General features: G+C 63.3%; 4 protein-coding genes across 4 annotated transcripts; 1 reads left to right on the forward strand and 3 right to left on the reverse strand.

Annotated features, from left to right (window-relative positions):
- Positions 1–5,188: 5,188 nt before the first annotated feature.
- On the forward strand, positions 5,189–8,288 carry EMIHUDRAFT_421892 (hypothetical protein; the record flags this gene model as incomplete). Its single annotated transcript, XM_005768008.1, has 11 exons — positions 5,189–5,641; positions 5,724–5,864; positions 5,947–6,063; positions 6,196–6,429; positions 6,682–6,879; positions 6,930–7,070; positions 7,167–7,253; positions 7,358–7,435; positions 7,504–7,629; positions 7,824–7,982; positions 8,157–8,288. 11 exons carry the CDS (start codon positions 5,189–5,191, stop codon positions 8,286–8,288), a joined length of 1,866 nt encoding a protein of 621 aa, XP_005768065.1.
- A 481-nt stretch (positions 8,289–8,769) lies between these two features.
- On the reverse strand, positions 8,770–11,207 carry EMIHUDRAFT_211185 (hypothetical protein; the record flags this gene model as incomplete). Its single annotated transcript, XM_005768009.1, has 2 exons — positions 8,770–8,859; positions 9,057–11,207. The coding sequence occupies 2 exons, from the start codon at positions 11,205–11,207 to the stop codon at positions 8,770–8,772; spliced, it is 2,241 nt and encodes a 746-aa protein (XP_005768066.1).
- Positions 11,208–14,404: 3,197 nt separating this feature from the next.
- Positions 14,405–15,138, reverse strand: EMIHUDRAFT_211186 (hypothetical protein; the record flags this gene model as incomplete). Its single annotated transcript, XM_005768010.1, has 2 exons — positions 14,405–14,830; positions 15,073–15,138. The coding sequence occupies 2 exons, from the start codon at positions 15,136–15,138 to the stop codon at positions 14,405–14,407; spliced, it is 492 nt and encodes a 163-aa protein (XP_005768067.1).
- A 251-nt stretch (positions 15,139–15,389) lies between these two features.
- On the reverse strand, positions 15,390–15,908 carry EMIHUDRAFT_211187 (hypothetical protein; the record flags this gene model as incomplete). Its single annotated transcript, XM_005768011.1, has 1 exon — positions 15,390–15,908. One exon carries the CDS (start codon positions 15,906–15,908, stop codon positions 15,390–15,392), a length of 519 nt encoding a protein of 172 aa, XP_005768068.1.
- Between the last annotated feature and the right edge of the window lie 886 nt (positions 15,909–16,794).

Consider the following 16,794-nt stretch of genomic DNA (forward strand, 5'->3'; position numbering starts at 1 on the left):
GAAAAGGGGGGGGGCGCAAAAAGGGGGGGCCCAAAGGGGGGAAAAGCTGGAAAGGGGGGCGGCCCCCGGGCTGGTTTGGTCTGGGCCCCCCGCCTCATCTTCTAAATACCGGGGGGGGGCCCCGGGCCCCTCCCCCCCCTTTTTGGAACCCCCCCCTCTTTTCCCCCCCCCTTTTCCGCCCCCTTCCCCCCCTTTTCCCCCCCCCCCCCCCTTTCCCCCCCCCTCCCCCCCCCTCCCCCCCCTCCCCCCCCACCCCACCAGGGTGTATGTCTTAAATTGTGTGTGTGTGTGTGTGTGTGTGTGTGTGTGTGTGTGTGTGTGTGTGTGTGTGTGTGTGTGTGTGTGTGTATGCGTGTATGGGTGTGTGTATGTATGTGTGTGTGTGTGTATGTCTGTCTGTCTCTCTGTCTGTCGGTCTGTCTGCCCCCAGCTTTGCGAGACGTGAGGCGGGTGGGGCGCCTGGGGGGCCCACAAACCACACCGTCAAGGGGGTGGGGTGAGATCTGGCGGGCTGTGATGTGGCTTGCTCCCCCCGCACCACGGCCGCTGAAGCGAGCTGGGGTACCATGGGGGGGGGCCGCGCCCACCCGGCTCAGCCGGCAGATGGGCGCAGAGCTCATGGGATGGGCTCCAGACTTGGGGCTCTCCCCATGCGCCTCTAGCCCGCGCATGCCCCTCTCCCCACGCAGTCCCCGATTCTCCCTGATGCAAGGATGGCCCAGAGCTGCGCGACACCGGTGTCGGGCTGGCGACACCCGGCACCACCCCAGAGGGACTCACTGGGGGAGGTGAAAGTGCGCGCGGAGTCGGTCGACATGCAGCGGAAGTCCTGACCTCGGTAGGTGTGTCGTCCTCCTGCGCTGGGCCCTGACGTGGGTCCCGCCAGACGGGCGTCCCCCGCGACCTGCACGTCGCCGTCGCACCGGCATCGTGCGGGCTTGAGGCAACAGGATGACGTTCAACGGCCGCATGGGAGGGGGTCGCCACGTGCGGAGCTGCGGCTCAACGGCGGCCTAAGGTACGGCCTCTCCCCCTCGAGAGAGGACCTCCACCTGACCGCGCCAGCGGGTGAAGTGGGGTGCGTCGCTGCCACAGCGACGTGGGCGTTAGCTCTCGGTGTAGATGGGCTTCGGGCCTGAGTGGGTGGTGCTAGTGTGGGAGGCTGGGGCAGGGACTCGATGGGCCTCTTCCTCTCCTCTTGGCTAGTGGCGCTCCTCTGCGTGGCGGGGGCAGATGCCCTTGGGCTCTGTCTCCGGCCTGTTCCCTGTCTCCTCCTGTCGTGTCGTGGGTGTTTTGTTTCTTTTTGAGAGCTAGCGGTAGGAATCCGGGCCCTGCCCCCCCCCCTCCCCGAGGGGAGATGAGAGCTAGGCCCCCCCCCACGAGCGGGGTGGACGGCCGACGCGTGGAGCCACGGCTGGAATGGCCGCAGAGGCAGGGGGCATCCCCCGAGGCCCCGCCCCAGGAGGTGCGGCGGCCGGCGCCGCCATCGGGCCCGCCCCCGCCACCACCACCTCCGCCCCCGCCGCTGGAGCGACCGCTGGGTCGAGGAGCCGCCCCTGAGGTTCCGCACCAGGCGGTGCGGCCGCCAGTGCCGCCATCGTTTCCGCCACCCACACTGCCACTTCCACCCACGCCACTGGAACGGCTGCAGGGTCGTGGGGCCGCCCCAGCGGCTCCACACCGGGCGTTTGGGCCGCGAGGGCCGCCACCGTACCCGCCGCCCCTGCCACCGCCTCCACCCCCGCCGCCGGCGGGGCCGCCGCCGTATGGACCCGCTCGGAATAATCTGGGGGATCCGGGACCGCCCCGCCGGAGGCTGGTGTATCCGGGCGGAGGAGATGGGGGAGGGGAGTTACCGCGGTACGATAGTGGGCCCACCGGCGAGCCGGAGGGCCGTGACCGGAGGGCCCCGGAAGGGGCTTGGGGTCAGTTGTCGGAGGAGGCGAGAGATGAGCTGACGCGGCCTCTGAGAGTGGAGTCGGGACGTACGGGCTCACCAGGGGAAGGCCAGTCGCAGTGGCAACCGGACCACCACGACCTTCCACAGGGAGGGCCACGCCCCCCCGAGCCTGGAGAGGAGCCGGCGGAGGGGGGGGGCGAGCCGAGGACGATAGAGAGGCCGCGGGTGCGGGCGCGAGACAACCAGGGAGAGCGGGCTCGACCCCCCGGGGGTGGAACTGGTCGCGACCCAATGCCACCGTTCTCGCCCGGGGTGACCCCGGCCGGGCCGCCGACACTCTCAGAACCGGTGGAGCTGGGAGAGGCTAGCGAAGACGAAAGGCGGCAGCGGAGGAAGCGACACCAACAACGAGGGAAACGACCACACCGGCCGTCGTATGACGCTCGGCAAGCGAGCAAGAGAGCGAATCGGGGAGAACCGGAGCCTCGGGAGGACCGAAGGTGGAGCCCCGGGACCGAGGACTAAGCAAGTGTCTGTTTGGGCGTGGTGTCCAGTGTAATGTCCACTAGCTCCGAGTAGAGGGGGCGTCCTGCAGTTAAGGGGAAACCCGGTACGCGGGTCCAACCCTCGGAGAACTGTGTTTACTTTAAGGCCCTTGCCCTGCGAACGCGCACCCCCGGGGCTAGGGCTCTCTAGCCCGTAACCCGATGCCAATCATCCGGCCCGCTGGGTGCGCTTCTGAGCTCCCCGGCCCTGGATGTGCGGTTGATGACTGCACTCCAAGTGCTCCAAGAACTGGGAGCGGCGGCGGGTGGCGAGGCCCGTGTCGAGGGGCAAAACAGCGTGCGCGCGCGCCGCGGCGGCTGGCGGCTGGCGGCTGGCGGCTGGGTAGGCCCTATTTAGGAGGACCCCCCCATCTACACACACATGATATGCGCATCTTGAGATAACTAATGCTGACTTTACTACATGGACGGTATAAAATCATCCTATACCATTAACCCGCACAAACCATTACGACTGACCTTGATGTCATCTAAAATCATGCTTTCGTGACGTGCGTATTTCCATGAGCAAAGCTGAGTGCCGCGGCCGGGGAGGGGGGGGTTAGTTAGTTATTCGGTGCACCCTCCTGTGCACTGTGCTGCACCTCGCGAAGCCAGGTGCGCCAGCACGCTCCTCGTGAGAGTGGCCACAACAAAAATAGAGGTGATCAACCAGAGGTCCTCACGGGAGAGGTCCTCCACAGAGGTCCTCACAGGGAGAGGTCGTCAAGGGAGGAGAGGGTCCTCAACCACAGAGGTCCTCAGGAACACTGCTCACTCGCAAAGCCTCTCGGACGAGCGGCGCGGCGCGCACGTGCTCGCGTCTCGACCTGGTAATCTAAGACAAGGTGGATACAAAGACATTTTAATTGAAGCGAAGCGATGGCGCAACCCGCACATACCATTTCGACTGACCTTGATATTATCCAAAATCGTGCTTGCTTGACATGCTGTTTCCAAGTGCAAGCTGAGTGCCGCGGCCGGGGAGGGGGGGTTAGTTAGTTATTCGGTGCACCCTCCTGTGCACTGTGCTGCACCTCGCGAAGCCAGGTGCGCCAGCACGCTCCTCGTGAGAGTGGCCACAACAAAAATAGAGGTGATCAACCAGAGGTCCTCACGGGAGAGGTCCTCCACAGAGGTCCTCACAGGGAGAGGTCGTCAAGGGAGGAGAGGGTCCTCAACCACAGAGGTCCTCAGGAACACTGCTCACTCGCAAAGCCTCTCGGACGAGCGGCGCGGCGCGCACGTGCTCGCGTCTCGACCTGGTAATCTAAGACAAGGTGGATACAAAGACATTTTAATTGAAGCGAAGCGATGGCGCAACCCGCACATACCATTTCGACTGACCTTGATATTATCCAAAATCGTGCTTGCTTGACATGCTGTTTCCAAGTGCAAGCTGAGTGGGGGGGGGGGGGGGGGCGCTTAGGTAGTAGCCTATTCGGCGCACCCTCCTGTGCACTGTGCTGCAGCCACCTCGCGAAGCCAGGTGCGCCAGCACGCTCCTCGTGAGAGTGGCCACAACAAAAATAGAGGTGATCAACCAGAGGTCCTCACGGGAGAGGTCCTCCACAGAGGTCCTCACAGGGAGAGGTCGTCAAGGGAGGAGAGGGTCCTCAACCACAGAGGTCCTCAGGAACACTGCTCACTCGCATAGCCGCCGTCCTGCCACTTCAAATCAGCGTCCTCGACACCCCGTCCAGGCCTGACCAATTTACAGGGCCTCGCTCTCGACTGCTAGCTATCTTGAACTTCTTGGCGCGCACGTGCTCGCGTCTCGACCTGGTAATCTAAGACAAGGGGGATGGATACAAAGACATTTCAATTGATGTCCTTCGGATACAGTTGTTCTCAAGCTTTTCGAATAAATCTCTCTCTTCCTCTCTTCCAATAATTGGTTTGATGCAAAGACTCTCTCACCACTCGACCACAACGCAAAGCCCGTTTGTTTCTGGAAAGAGACGTTCGTAACACCTGGGTAATTCGAGAGCGACCTTTTGTCTTCGTTTCGTTCCTATCGCTACGCCAGGGAAGACAAGGACGTTGACGTGCAGCTGCTGCTGTTCGAATCGTTCGGCGGGTACGGGAGGGGGGTCCGCGAGATCCTCCAGAAAGCGGCGGACGTGCTACAGAACAAGCTGACGCGGGCCCTGTACCACTAAGAATTGGCTGGGGCTGCAGAAGCAGCGTATCGCGGTCGTTCTTTCTTCATACGGCAATCGCAGAGCAGATTGTGAATGAGCTTGCCTGGCGGGAAAAAGAAAGAAAGAAAACAGACAACCCAAGGGAGGGATGGGAGGACGGCACGCCGCCACCACACAGGGATTTAAAGGAGAGGAGTGTGATGCGCTAGCCGTCGCCCACCCTAGGGAGTCTGCCTCTTCCTATCTCTTTTCGCAGTCTCTCGCCGATTCTCGCTGCAACCTTCATGCCACCTCGCGGCCGTCCCACTCTCGTCGTTCTCTCCCTTGTCACTTCCTCCTGTGTCGCGTCATTCTCTTCTGCCTCGTCCTGCGCCGCCGCCGCCTGCCGTTCCCTTGTTCTCTCGGCTTCTTTCGCCTTTCGGCGCAGCTCCGCCCTCCTTGCTGCATATCCTGGCCCCTCGAGTCTATCGAGCTCCCCTCGCGCAAGGACCACATTTCTGACTCCCACTCTTGCCTGGCGGGGGCGGACGGGATCGCAACGTTGAATTCTTTTTTCCAAACATAGCCCGCGCGGCCGGGGCGCCGTGTCGTCGAGCGCGATGAGGCTCCTCATAACGCTCATCCCGCTTCTCGCCGCGGCGGCGACCGCCGAGGAGGCGGAGGCCGTCGGTCCCGTCATCGGCATCGACCTCGGCACTACCTATTCCTGCGTCGGAGTCTACCGGAAGGGCAAGGTGGAGATCATCGCCAACGAGCAGGGGAACCGAGTGACGCCGTCGTGGGTGGCGTTCACCGACGACGGCGAGCGGCTGGTCGGCGACGCCGCGCGCTCGCAGTCCTCGCTCAACCCGGTAAACACGATTTACGACGCGAAGCGGCTCATCGGCAGAGGCTTCCGTGACGAGGAGGTGCAGAAGGACGCGGAGCACTGGCCGTTCAAGGTTGTGGCGACGGCGGAGGGCAAGCCCGCGGTCGAAGTTGCGGCGGGCGGCGCCACCAAGCGCCTCCTCCCTCAGGAGATCTCGGCGATGGTGCTCGGGAAGATGAAGGGCGTCGCAGAGGCATTCCGTGCGGGGAGTGACGGCGCCACCCGTGATCTTGTAGTTGTCACCGTCATCAGTTTCGTCACACTAGGCCTTCCTAGGGGAGGAGGTGCGCAACGCGGTGGTGACCGTCCCCGCCTACTTCAATGACGCGCAGCGCCAGGCGACCAAGGACGCCGGCACCATCGCTGGGCTGAATGTGATGCGGATTCTGAACGAGCCGACCGCTGCGGCGCTCGCTGAATATGAATGAATAATGTCAACTAGTATGAATCACTTCGGGCAGACTCATTCACTTGTCGACGCCTCGCCAGGCGCTCGCGTACGGCCTCGACCGCTCGAGCGACTCGGGCGCGAACGTGCTCGTGTTTGACTTGGGAGGAGGAACGTTCGACGTGTCGCTCCTCTCCATCGATGCGGGCGTCTTCGAGGCGATCCCGGCGGCGGGAGACGCCGAGAGTGCGCGAGATTGCGCGAGACTGCGCGAGATTGCGCGAGGGTGCGCGAGGGTGCGCGAGGGTGCGTGAGGTTGAGATGAGTCCGGGAGTGCCTCCCCCCCGCAGGTTCTCGCCACGGCGGGCGACACACACCTCGGGGGCGAGGACCTAGACAACCGGCTCGTCGAGTACCTGCTCGGCCTGCACGCAAGGAAGCACCCCGGCGCGACGGTGACCTCCCCCTCCGCCAAGGCGAGGCTGCGGCGCGAGGCGGAGCGGACGAAGCGCGCGCTGTCGTCGGAGAGCTCTGCGCGCGTCGAGGTCGAGTCGCTCGCGGCGGGGCGAGACTTTTCGGAGACGGTGACCCGCGCCAAGTTTGAGGAGCTGCGAACAGCGCCTCTTCACACCTCTAGCTGTGACCAGGTGACCCGCGCCAAGTTTGAGGAGCTGCGAACAGCGTCTCTTCACACCTCTAGCTGTGACCAGGTGACCCGCGCCAAGTTTGAGGAGCTGCGAACAGCGTCTCTTCACACCTCTAGCTGTGACCAGGTGACCCGCGCCAAGTTTGAGGAGCTGCGAACAGCGTCTCTTCACACCTCTAGCTGTGAACAGGTGACGCGCGCCAAGTTTGAGGAGCTGTGTGCGGACCTCTTCAAGGCTACCCTCGCACCGGTGCAGCGCGTGCTGACGGACGCAAGGGTGAGCAAGCGCGAGGTGGACGAGATCGTCCTGGTCGGCGGCTCGACTCGCATCCCAAAGGTTCGGCAGCTGCTCAAGGACTTCTTCAACGGCAAGGAGCCGAGCACGGCCGTCAATGAAAAAAGAAATACGAGGCGCGTATTTCTTCTTTCATAGGCAAGGAGCCGAGCACGGCCGTCAATGCTGACGAGGCGGTCGCTTACGGCGCTGCGGTGCAGGCGGGCGTTCTCTCCGGAGAGCGCGACAAGGTGACGGAGGAGCTGCTGCTGCTGGACGTTACGCCACTGACCCTCGGCCTCGAGGTGACGGGTGGAGTGATGGACAAGGCCATCCCGCGCAACAGCCGTCCTCCTCGTCATCAGTTCGTTCGCTCGTTGATTGGTGAATTCGTGCGTCAGGTCATCCCGCGCAACACCGTCGTGCCGGCGAGCGCGAGCAAGACCTACACCAACCAAGAGGACGGCCAGGCGGCCGTCTCAAACAAGGTGTTCGAGGGAGAACGGCAGCTGACGAGGGACAACCGCCTCCTCGGCCAATTTGAGCTGTCCCGCTATCAGTCAGCTGATTAATTGCTCATGCATAATGACAGGACAACCGCCTCCTCGGCCAGTTCGAACTCTCCGGCTTCCCCCCGATGCCAAAGGGCTCCGCGCAGATCGAGGCGTCCGTCCGCCGTCGCGCGCGCGGCGCCGTCGCCGTTGCCGAGGGGAGTTTGACCGCCTGGGCCGATGACAGGTGACGTTTGACATCGACGCGAATGGGATCCTCGCTGTGAGCGCGCGCGAGCACACGTCGGGCGTCAACGCAAAGATTACAATCACAAACTCGGACAAGCTCAACCAAGACGAGATCGAGAGGCCCGTGGCGCGGGGCGGGAGGGGCTGTGAATTGGCCACGCATGACCGAGAGTGAGTGAGTTGATCACAGGCTCGTGCGCGAGGCGGAGGACTACAGGCGAGAGGACGAGAAGGCGCTGGCCAAGCTGCAGGCCTGCTCCTCGCGTGCCAGTAGCAACAGCCAATCGGCAAGAGTGCGAGTACCGAGGGTGGCGTTAGGCCCGCGCCGCGCTCGAGGGGTACATCTACTCGATCCGGAAGGAGCTCAAGGAGCGGGGCGACGAGATCGAGGACGCGCACCGCGACGAGATCGACAAGGCGCTCGAGCTCGTCGACGACTGGCTGGACAGCGACGCCGACGAGGCCCGTCTCCCGCCCGTCTCCCGCCCCGCGCGGCAGAGCTGAACACTTGGACCCCGCAAGCTAAAAGCCGAGCTCGCGCTTCCGGTTTGCAACTCGACGTCATGTCGAGGAGCGGTTCGCTCGACTCCTTGGCGAGAGGGTGACGAACCTTCGGTGCTTAGTTAGGCGTCCAGCCCCGCCCCATTCGAGGAGAGGCTCGCCGAGCTGCGCGACTCGAGCGTCGAGCCTCTGCTCCGCAAGTACAGGGGGGGCGCCGGGCCGGGCGGCGGGGAGGGCGACGAAGACTTTTACGGCACGCCCGAGGAGCACGAGGAGTTATGATCGTGCGCACCGAGCGCAGGCGCAGCATCGCGCAGCAGCATGCCATGCGTGCGTTGCGGCGGCTTGCTTCCCCATCACCCAACCTTACCCAGAAATACCTATGTGTTTTTGACATCGTGTGCGGGACGGAGAGAGAGAAATAGAGAGCAGGGCGCCGCGGCGAGCGAGAGCGACCGTGGGTGCGGTTTTTCGGTGCTGCGATAATTTCACTAAGACAGCATGTAAGACAGTCAGATAAAAAGCCGAGCGAGCCGCGCGTACGCGCGTCTACAGACTACACTCGAAGAGACTCGTCCCAGTACTGCGAGATCTCGTCTCCGTCCCCCTTCTGCTCATGTCGTAACCCTCGCAAATAACCCAGTCTGAGAAAGACAGTAACTAGCACAGGGCACAGGAGGCGCGGATTTAAATCCACACAGGGACCGGGGCGACCGGGACGGGAGCTGGGGTCTCTCCTTGCGTTTGCCTTTGCATGCCGTCGTCAAGGGCAGGGTGCTGCCTTCTTGATCTTGTGGCGTTCCTCTCCTCCGGCGTCCTTCTTGATCTCGTGGCGTTTCTCACCTCGGCCACCCTGCGAAAGGCAGGCAGCGTTGGCCCAAGGCGATCCATCTGCCCCGTCGCGAGAAGCTCTCTCGACGTGGCGACGCCGTCGGCGAGCAGGCGCCGGAGACGGTTTTGCGTGCCGTCGTCAAGGGCAGGGTGCTGCCTTCTTGATCTTGTGGCGTTCCTCTCCTCCGGCGTCCTTCTTGATCTCGTGGCGTTTCTCACCTCGGCCACCTGGTGAAAGGCAGGCAGCGTTGGCCCGAGGCGATCCGTTTGCCCCGTCGCGAGGAGCTCTCTCGACGTGGTGACGCCGTCGGCGAGCAGGCGCCGGAGACAGGACTGCAGCGATGGCTTCGCCGGCGAGAGGAGCGAGATGCGCTCGGAGGTCTTGCTGAAGCCGGCACCGTCGACCAGAGCATTGTATTCAAAGGGAACGGGGCCCCTGCGGTCCACCAGGTCGGACACTCGCCCCCTCTCCTTCTTTTCCTCCCACGCTGCTGCGCTCTGGTAGGCATAGTGGTTGATGAATGTGCCTACCATCTGGTTCCGAAGCAAAGGGGGGCACACCGCAGAGCGCGTCAGCTTTGTGGCCTGATCGGAGCTTTTGGTTCCGACCGAGCGGTTGTCAAAGGTACCATTGGGGTAGCCACAGACGGTGAAATCGGCAAAGTCGCAGCCGTCGGAGCAGAGGTGCGTCGCGCAAGTCTTCGACAGCTGCCACAAGAAGAGGGGCTTACCTTTGAAGGGCGGATTGATCTTCGCATTGTGCGCGTCCTCGAGCATTGCGTCCGCGTCCGTCGGCGTCAGCTCGTGGAGGAGCGGGCCTCGCGACTGGAAGTTGCGCAGCAAGCTTCCGTCGGGCTGGCAGCGGTGGCCACCAGAGCCGAACTGCTTCCACGGCACGTGCACAGCGCAGACCCGCTCCGCGTGCATCTGGCGGGCGAGCATTGGGAGGCTCCAGGCCGGGTCCTTGAGCACCAGGAACTCGTCGTCGCTCAGGAAGAGCACCAGGTCGCCAGCGCGCGCTGATTTGGACGCCGCCCACCGCATGACCGTCGTCTCGGCAAAGACGTCGCCCTCGGCAGTGCGCTCGCCCGGCTTGAGGCAGCGATACTCGGTCATGAGTTTGACAAAACCGCCGTGGATGTACGGTGCTAGTATGCGGTTGACGCGCCCCGTCTCGTAGCCGCAGTTGTTGTCCACCAACACGACGCGGCTCGCGCCGATGAGGCGGTAGTACTCGAGGAACTGCACGAGCGTGGCCAGGCGGGTCTTCTTAAAGATGGTGACCACAATGGCGCGCGGGGGATGCTCGAGCTGGTTGCCGCTCGTGAGGAGGCTCTGCCCTCCCTGAAAGCCGCCCGACCGCGCCAAGTCGGGCGGGGTCGGAGGCCAGAGGGCTGCGCAGCCCACGGCCTCGTCGTCAGCGCCGGCGCATGTCATCAGGACGTTGTGAGAGGCGACCGACAACGAGCTACCCCTGCCATTAATGCACGCCGTCCCTGCGCACTGGCTGCGAGAATGTGCCTGCTGTATGAGGTCGGAGACCTTCTTGGTGTCGATGCGGGTGGTAAACATGTCGACCGTCAGCACACGGCGTTGCCACGGGAGCTTCTGGAGCGACGAGCGGAGCCGGGAGGCGCTGCGCTCGTAAGCTCCCGCGAGCGCCTCCAGCGGCATATCGTCGTATCTGACGAGGCAGTCCCCAAACACGTTGGGCCCACATGCCTCGGCGCACGCGTGCAAGTCGAGGCGGTCCCCATTCGGGAAGACCTCCTGCCTGCACATGATGCTGCTGTTGTGCTCGCGAACCCTCGAGGTCGCCCACTCGGTCGCGTTTGTTCGCAACGAGTTGACATAAAGGCTCGTGTTGACAAGCTCAGGCAGGCTGAGCAGCAGGCTTGGCATCTGCGCGTATGGCGAGTCCGTCAGGCTCAACTGGTCCCTCGCCAAGGCGGAGACAGTCGCCCGCGCAGCCGCAGCCCATTCGTTGCCCGTCACGTTGCACAGGTGCTGGTGCCGGGCCCTCGTGCAGTCTCTTTTGTTGGCCACGAACTCCTTGGCCGCATCGTACATCGCACGCATGCGGACGACATTTTTTGACTCGTAGAGCTCAAGGCCCTCCGCTCCGCAAACATGAGGGACATGTTTGACGGCGCCCGCGAGCGAGCGATCCTTTGTGTAGCGGCACGGCGAACCGGTGTTGCACTCTTGCCGGTAGTGGACGCTGGGTACCCCGAGCGCGCACAACGCGTTGAATATAGTGTGGGTGCCCGTAGTGCCTTGGCCGACGGCAAGAACGCGCGTCGTGCGCGTCCTCGGCATCGCATTCCAAGACTCAAATCGCGGCACGTTTTGCCTATAGGGAACATGCATCGATGATGGTGCTGTCGTGGTAGGTGCGATAAAAAGATTAGAAAATAGAACGCGGGAGACGACCGCCTCCTGGTCCCCCTAGAGAGCCGATGCGCTTAGAGCAGTCAATAATCACAACCGGGGCCGGGTAGCCAAGAAAGAAGCGCGGCCAGGGGGACGGATAGGAGTTAGGACGACGCGAAAGAGTTCTTAAAATTACCGTGCCGCTCCTTCCTCCGTGCCGCGCCGCCCTTGCCGTTTAGCCCGCCGTACCCCCTGCCGTCCGTTACCGCCGTGCCGCCGTACCGCCGCTCCTACAGTGCCGCGCCCGCCGCGCCGTATGTCCCGCCGTCCGATGTCCTGCCTGCCGTCTGCTGCCGCCGCGCCGCCTTAGCCCTTACCGCCGACCCTTACCGTGCCGCGCCGCCTTTACACACACACCTTACCTCCTGCTCGACTGAGTTTGCGCTGAGAAGTGACCCGAGCCGCCGGGTGCCCCGCAGCGGCCTCGCTGGGCCAGAACATCGGCCCCGAGTGCTCCGCAGCAGCCTCGCTGGGCCAGAACGTCGGCCCGCGAGGTGGGGTGCTAGTCTGGGACCCATACGTGGCAGTTCCCTTGCTCCAAGCGCTTGCTTGCGCTTCGGCGGTAGTGATCTAATCACCCGAATACCACGTTCGGATCGCTCCTCATCGCAAACCCTGTCAGCAGTTCACCTACGGGTATGTTCGTAAGAGCTACATACACTGAAAATAAAGGGTGTGGACCGTGAGTTGAGGAAATCGGAGGACGCGACCCACTTCGCCACAGACGGTCCCGCGCCTCGCCGCTATGACGGGGACACACCCCGCACCGTCCGCTGTGTCCCCGTCTTTGTCCGGAGTGAAAAGTCCAACGCGCTCGTCGGTGACGGTGTCCTCCAACCTGCGCCGCGCTCGGCGAACCTCGACAGCGCTTTCGGTGGCATGCAGCTCTTTGCGCCTGAAGCCTGGAGAGCAGCTCCTCGGCTGCTCACACGCTCTGCACAGTTGACACAGCCTACTGTGCGGCTACCACAGCTGTGACAGCGATGGGCTCGCCCTCACTGGCCCTCAGTCACTTGTGCTGCGGCTTGTGTGAGCGACACTGCTCGGCGACTGCCGGCACACTGTGAGACCATGGGTGTGAGGTAAAACCACGCTACCAGCGCTTGGTCACATCGGCCCCGAGGTCAGATCCTTCTACTCTGTTAGTGACAAGACTTGTCTACTCGCTGGAGCCGAGCAGGAGGGCCCGGCGCACAACCCCTGGTCAACTCACGGTCCACACCCCGTACACGTTCTCTCACCGAAGGTCGGCGTATCGAGCGATAAGATACTTTGTCGTGTGAATCGCGCGCCTTGGGGGGGGGGGGGGCGGAAAGAGGAACCTCTTAGCGCCAAAAAAATTGTTCCAGTCTTAGCCAGCAAAAGGGAGCACACACGACTTAGCAAGTCCGCACTAGCGACTGCCACTCGCCTAACCATGCCTTGTCACAAGTGCTCTCCCAATCGCGTACAGGCACACACACTCCGCCTGTTCTCACCCAAACACTCTATCACACCCTTGCCTCCCTGCCAGAGCGAGCTAGATTCTCCCCGCCTCCCTCCCGCCTCTGCCGCGCGCCTTCTATGGACGTCAAGTGCAGCACCTAGGGGGAGAGAGGGGGTTTGCCCTGGTAGGGAGGTGGCGAGGCCGCGCACTGCAAACCCAGTGTGAGGAGTGGGGGAGCTGGGACAGGGCGTGTGCGCCTCTGATCTGTCATGGTCTAGTGGCCGATAGGATCCTCCCTTAGGCAGCGATGGCGGGTCGGGAGAGGCCCGAGTTCTCAGCCCGCCACTTACTGTCAGCCTCTCTGACTGCCCAGGGTCTCACCACGATGCCGCCCGAGTAGAGGGGGTAAGGTGTGTAGAGTGCGGCTGTGTATGGAACCTGTCTCTCCGTGGATCCCACCTGAGCCCACTCGCGGTGCGAAGGCTCCTAATGCGGCAACTGAGCCCGCAAGGGTGGGTCACTAAGGGGGAGGTTACGTTGGTTGATATGTTGTGTTGTGGCGTAAAGCTGTGCAGCGGCGCAGCGAGCCCTGCCGCGGCTCGTCGTCGAGACTGGTCGGTGGGTGGTGCCTGTAACAGCTGAGGCAGGGAGACTGCCTGTGAGTAGCGCAGCCGCGCGGTCGCCCGAGGAGTTGGGATGATAGGTGGAGAGACAGGTGCGACCGTACCTGGGTATGGCGCAGGCTGGTGGCTAGGGTTAGCTGGGCGCGCACGGCGAGTCCAGTCACATTGTCGCCCCGCAACAGCGATGTGAGTGGTCTCTCAGTGCGCGCTCTGCGTCCCTAGAACGTGGCGTGGCGTTGATGCTGAAGCAATAAAATTGTACTATATCAGGCAGTGAAGCATTAGCCGTCAATTTTGCAAGCCGGCTTGCAAAGCCGTTCGGAGCGCCTGATTCGAGCGAGTGGAGGCAGGTTCGAGACCTGGTGGGGGGGTTTGGGGGGGTCGCCCGTCGCCCATCGGACCATCAAGGGATCCATCAAATCCATCGAATCTGTCGACATCTGTCGACAGCTGGCGCGGCTCACGCCGGCCGCTGCGCCAGAATTTTTTTTGTGCTGAGCACAGGGTTGGTTGTGCCGGGCCGCCCCCGCGAGAGAAACTCGTCAGTAAAACTCTCGGGCGGCCCGGCTGTCTGAGGCTGGCACGCAATGGCAAAAGCCCGCGGCTCGTCGCCAAGGAGTTACGAAGTTTTTTTCGAACCTCTTAGCGCCATCGCTTGTCGTGCGTCCCTCGCCGATCTGTGCGATCTCCGCGTTCGCCCGAACGAGACAAAATGCCCGCGAGCGTGCCCACTACCGCAGGCAAACTACACGCTCCACGCACCACGGGTGGCGTGTGGAGTGCTGGAGTCTCCACACAGGCTGTGGGTGCTAAGACATCGAGCGCGAGGCTTCAGCAGTGGGTGCTAAGACATCGAGCGCTCGATCCACCGGAGACGCACCCGTTAGCCTTCTGGGAGACGAGCCAGCCGACGCGCAGCCCGCGGAGAGCATAGACTTTGGACATGCCCTGCACCGAAGCGCAGAGCGAGCCAGGGACATGAGCAGCGCGTGCGATGCTGCAGCGTGGTCCCGAGTTCGATCCACCGTCACGGAGTGGTGGTGGTGGTGTGCTCGTGGTGGCGAGTTATCGGCCCGCACGCACCGCTAGCGAGATGCCCTTTCGTAGACCTCACACATGGCCGGCAGTGGCGGGGAATCGCCGTACTCGAGGCCGCGGTACATCTCATCACCGAGCACAAAGGCGCCGCACGAGCGCGCGATGGCGACAACGCGCATCAGCTCGCTTTCAGTCAGCTGGCAGCCGGTAGGGTTGTGCGGAAAGTTGACGACAATGAGTTTGACCTTGCCGCCCACAGCCGCGCACGTGGCCGCCAGGTCGTCGACGTCGAAGCGCAGCGGCACGACGCCACCCCCGCGCACGTGCCACCTGTGGATCATCGCGCCTCGTGCCCGAGCAATCTCGAAGAGAGACTGGTAGGCAGGCCACACGACTACAACGTGATCACCGGGCGCCACGAGCGCCTGGGCAGTGAGCAGTATGCCCTCGCACGGCACGCACTCAAGAACATCCTCCGCGCAAATGGGGTCTGAGTAGCACGCGGCGATCTCGTTGAGCAGCGCCGGCAGGCCGCGGCTCTCTGTACCCGAGGCTCAGAACATCCCATGCCGTGAGCATCTCCTTGTCGCCGGCGCACATGATCAGCAATTAGCAATTACCGGCCACATCCTTGCAAATATGTTATGGCTACAGATCGAACGCGGCAGGGTAGCAGAGCGAAATGCAAAGCCCTGAGGCGCCGTACACAACGGACCTGATACTTTGCCGAGAATTCATACTGGGCAAAGAAGCGCTCCAGGACAAAGCTCGGCGGGTTCATTGGATGGTCGCACGCCGCTTTGAGCGGAGCAGCAGAGCAATCGCGCCGGCCGCCGCCGCGCCCGCGGTGAAGCAGCCGCCATTTGCGTTGTGGATTGTGGCCGCGCCGGATGTGCGGAACGCGCGCGGCGCGAGGTCGATCGAGATTTCCGCCGCTTCTGCCAGCACGGCACGCGCGCGGCCACGCTTGGAACGCTTGGGCGAGCACCGCCACTTCCCGCCGCGACAGAGCGAGGCACAGGCAAACAGCCGTCACCCTGCCGCCTCACGCCTCGCACCCGGAGAGGAGGCGCTGCTCGCGCGCTCGATGCGCAGGATGCAAAAGGTCTCTCCGTTGGCATGGCGCTCGCCGAGGAGGGTGCTGCACAGCCCGAGGGCCTCGAGCCCAAAGGCGTCACTGCTCAACTCTCTCTCAAACCAGAGGACAAGCGCGAAGCCGTCGGGTGACAGCACACGTGGCAGCGCATCGCACAGCGCACCCAGCATACGTGTGCCGCCCGGGCCGCCGGCCCATGTGACCTTCGCAGCCTCGACGCTCGCCTTGGCTTCGCCCGACGAGGCGCGCGCCGTCTCCAGCTCCACTGCGCTCGTCGGCACGTAGGGCGGGTGGCAAAGCAGCAGGTCAATCAAGCCTGGCCTCATCGCCGCAACAAGGTCCATGCGTGCAACTTGCAATACGATGTTGTTGCATTGCGCCGTCTCTGCAGCTGCAGAGCACGCTGATGAGTGGAGGTCAAAGGCGAGAGTCGCTGCCGAAGAGCCGAGATGCATGGCCAACAGGGTGGCAAGAGGTGCCGCACCACAGCCAACTTCGCAAACAACAGTTGTGCTCCCGCATGTACGCAAGTCACGCAGAATCTCGAGGAAGAACAGCGTGTCTGGCATGTGCGGAGGATACACGTCGGGATGGCGCAAGGAGACGTGCGCCAGATCGGGCTGGAGGTGCTGTGCCGACGGCGGCGCCATGTGTGGTCGCGCGCGCGACCGCGGCCTCGGCTGCCTTGGCGGCGGCTCTGGCGGCGGCTGCGAGGCTAGCCGCGCGGGCGGTGCCGAGGGGGAACCTGTCGCCGATGGCTAGAAAAAAGAATTAATGGCTGACCCGAGACTCAAGCTCTCGAATGCGAAAAGAGATACGAAGAGGCAGACTCCCCAGGGTGGGCGACGGCTAGCGCATCACACTCCTCTCCTTAAAAAATCCCTGTGTGGTGGCGGCGTGCCGTTCTCCCATCCCTGGGGGGGGAGAGGGGAATGGCGAGAGCACAGCCTCTGATGAACGAAAGATGGCGCGGTCTATCTTCCGCTCTATCCACGACAGGTCCCTATCACGGCCGACGTCAGACACGGCGTACTCAGTGTTGACTGATGCGCTACCGGTTGGACCGCGACGATGTAAGAAGCCACGTCGACGGGGGCTGTGCGACCTGTGCGGCCTACTGGGCGGCGTGAGAGCAATCGAAACGACACGCCACCTCGCCCTCGAATGTCCATACACCACACTGACCCTCGAGGCGGTACTCCGCGCAGTCCTGGAAAGCACGACCCTGGATGAAGCCGTGCTAGAGGAGGTACGACAGCTCGCGTTACAAAACCTTGATTTTGACCATTGCGCGAAAAAGGTACATCTCGGTGCCTTCCAGAGGCAGCTGCGACCCCGCCG

This window comes from Emiliania huxleyi, assembly GCF_000372725.1.
Source record: "Emiliania huxleyi CCMP1516 unplaced genomic scaffold EMIHUscaffold_47, whole genome shotgun sequence".
NCBI lineage: Eukaryota > Haptophyta > Isochrysidales > Noelaerhabdaceae > Emiliania > Emiliania huxleyi.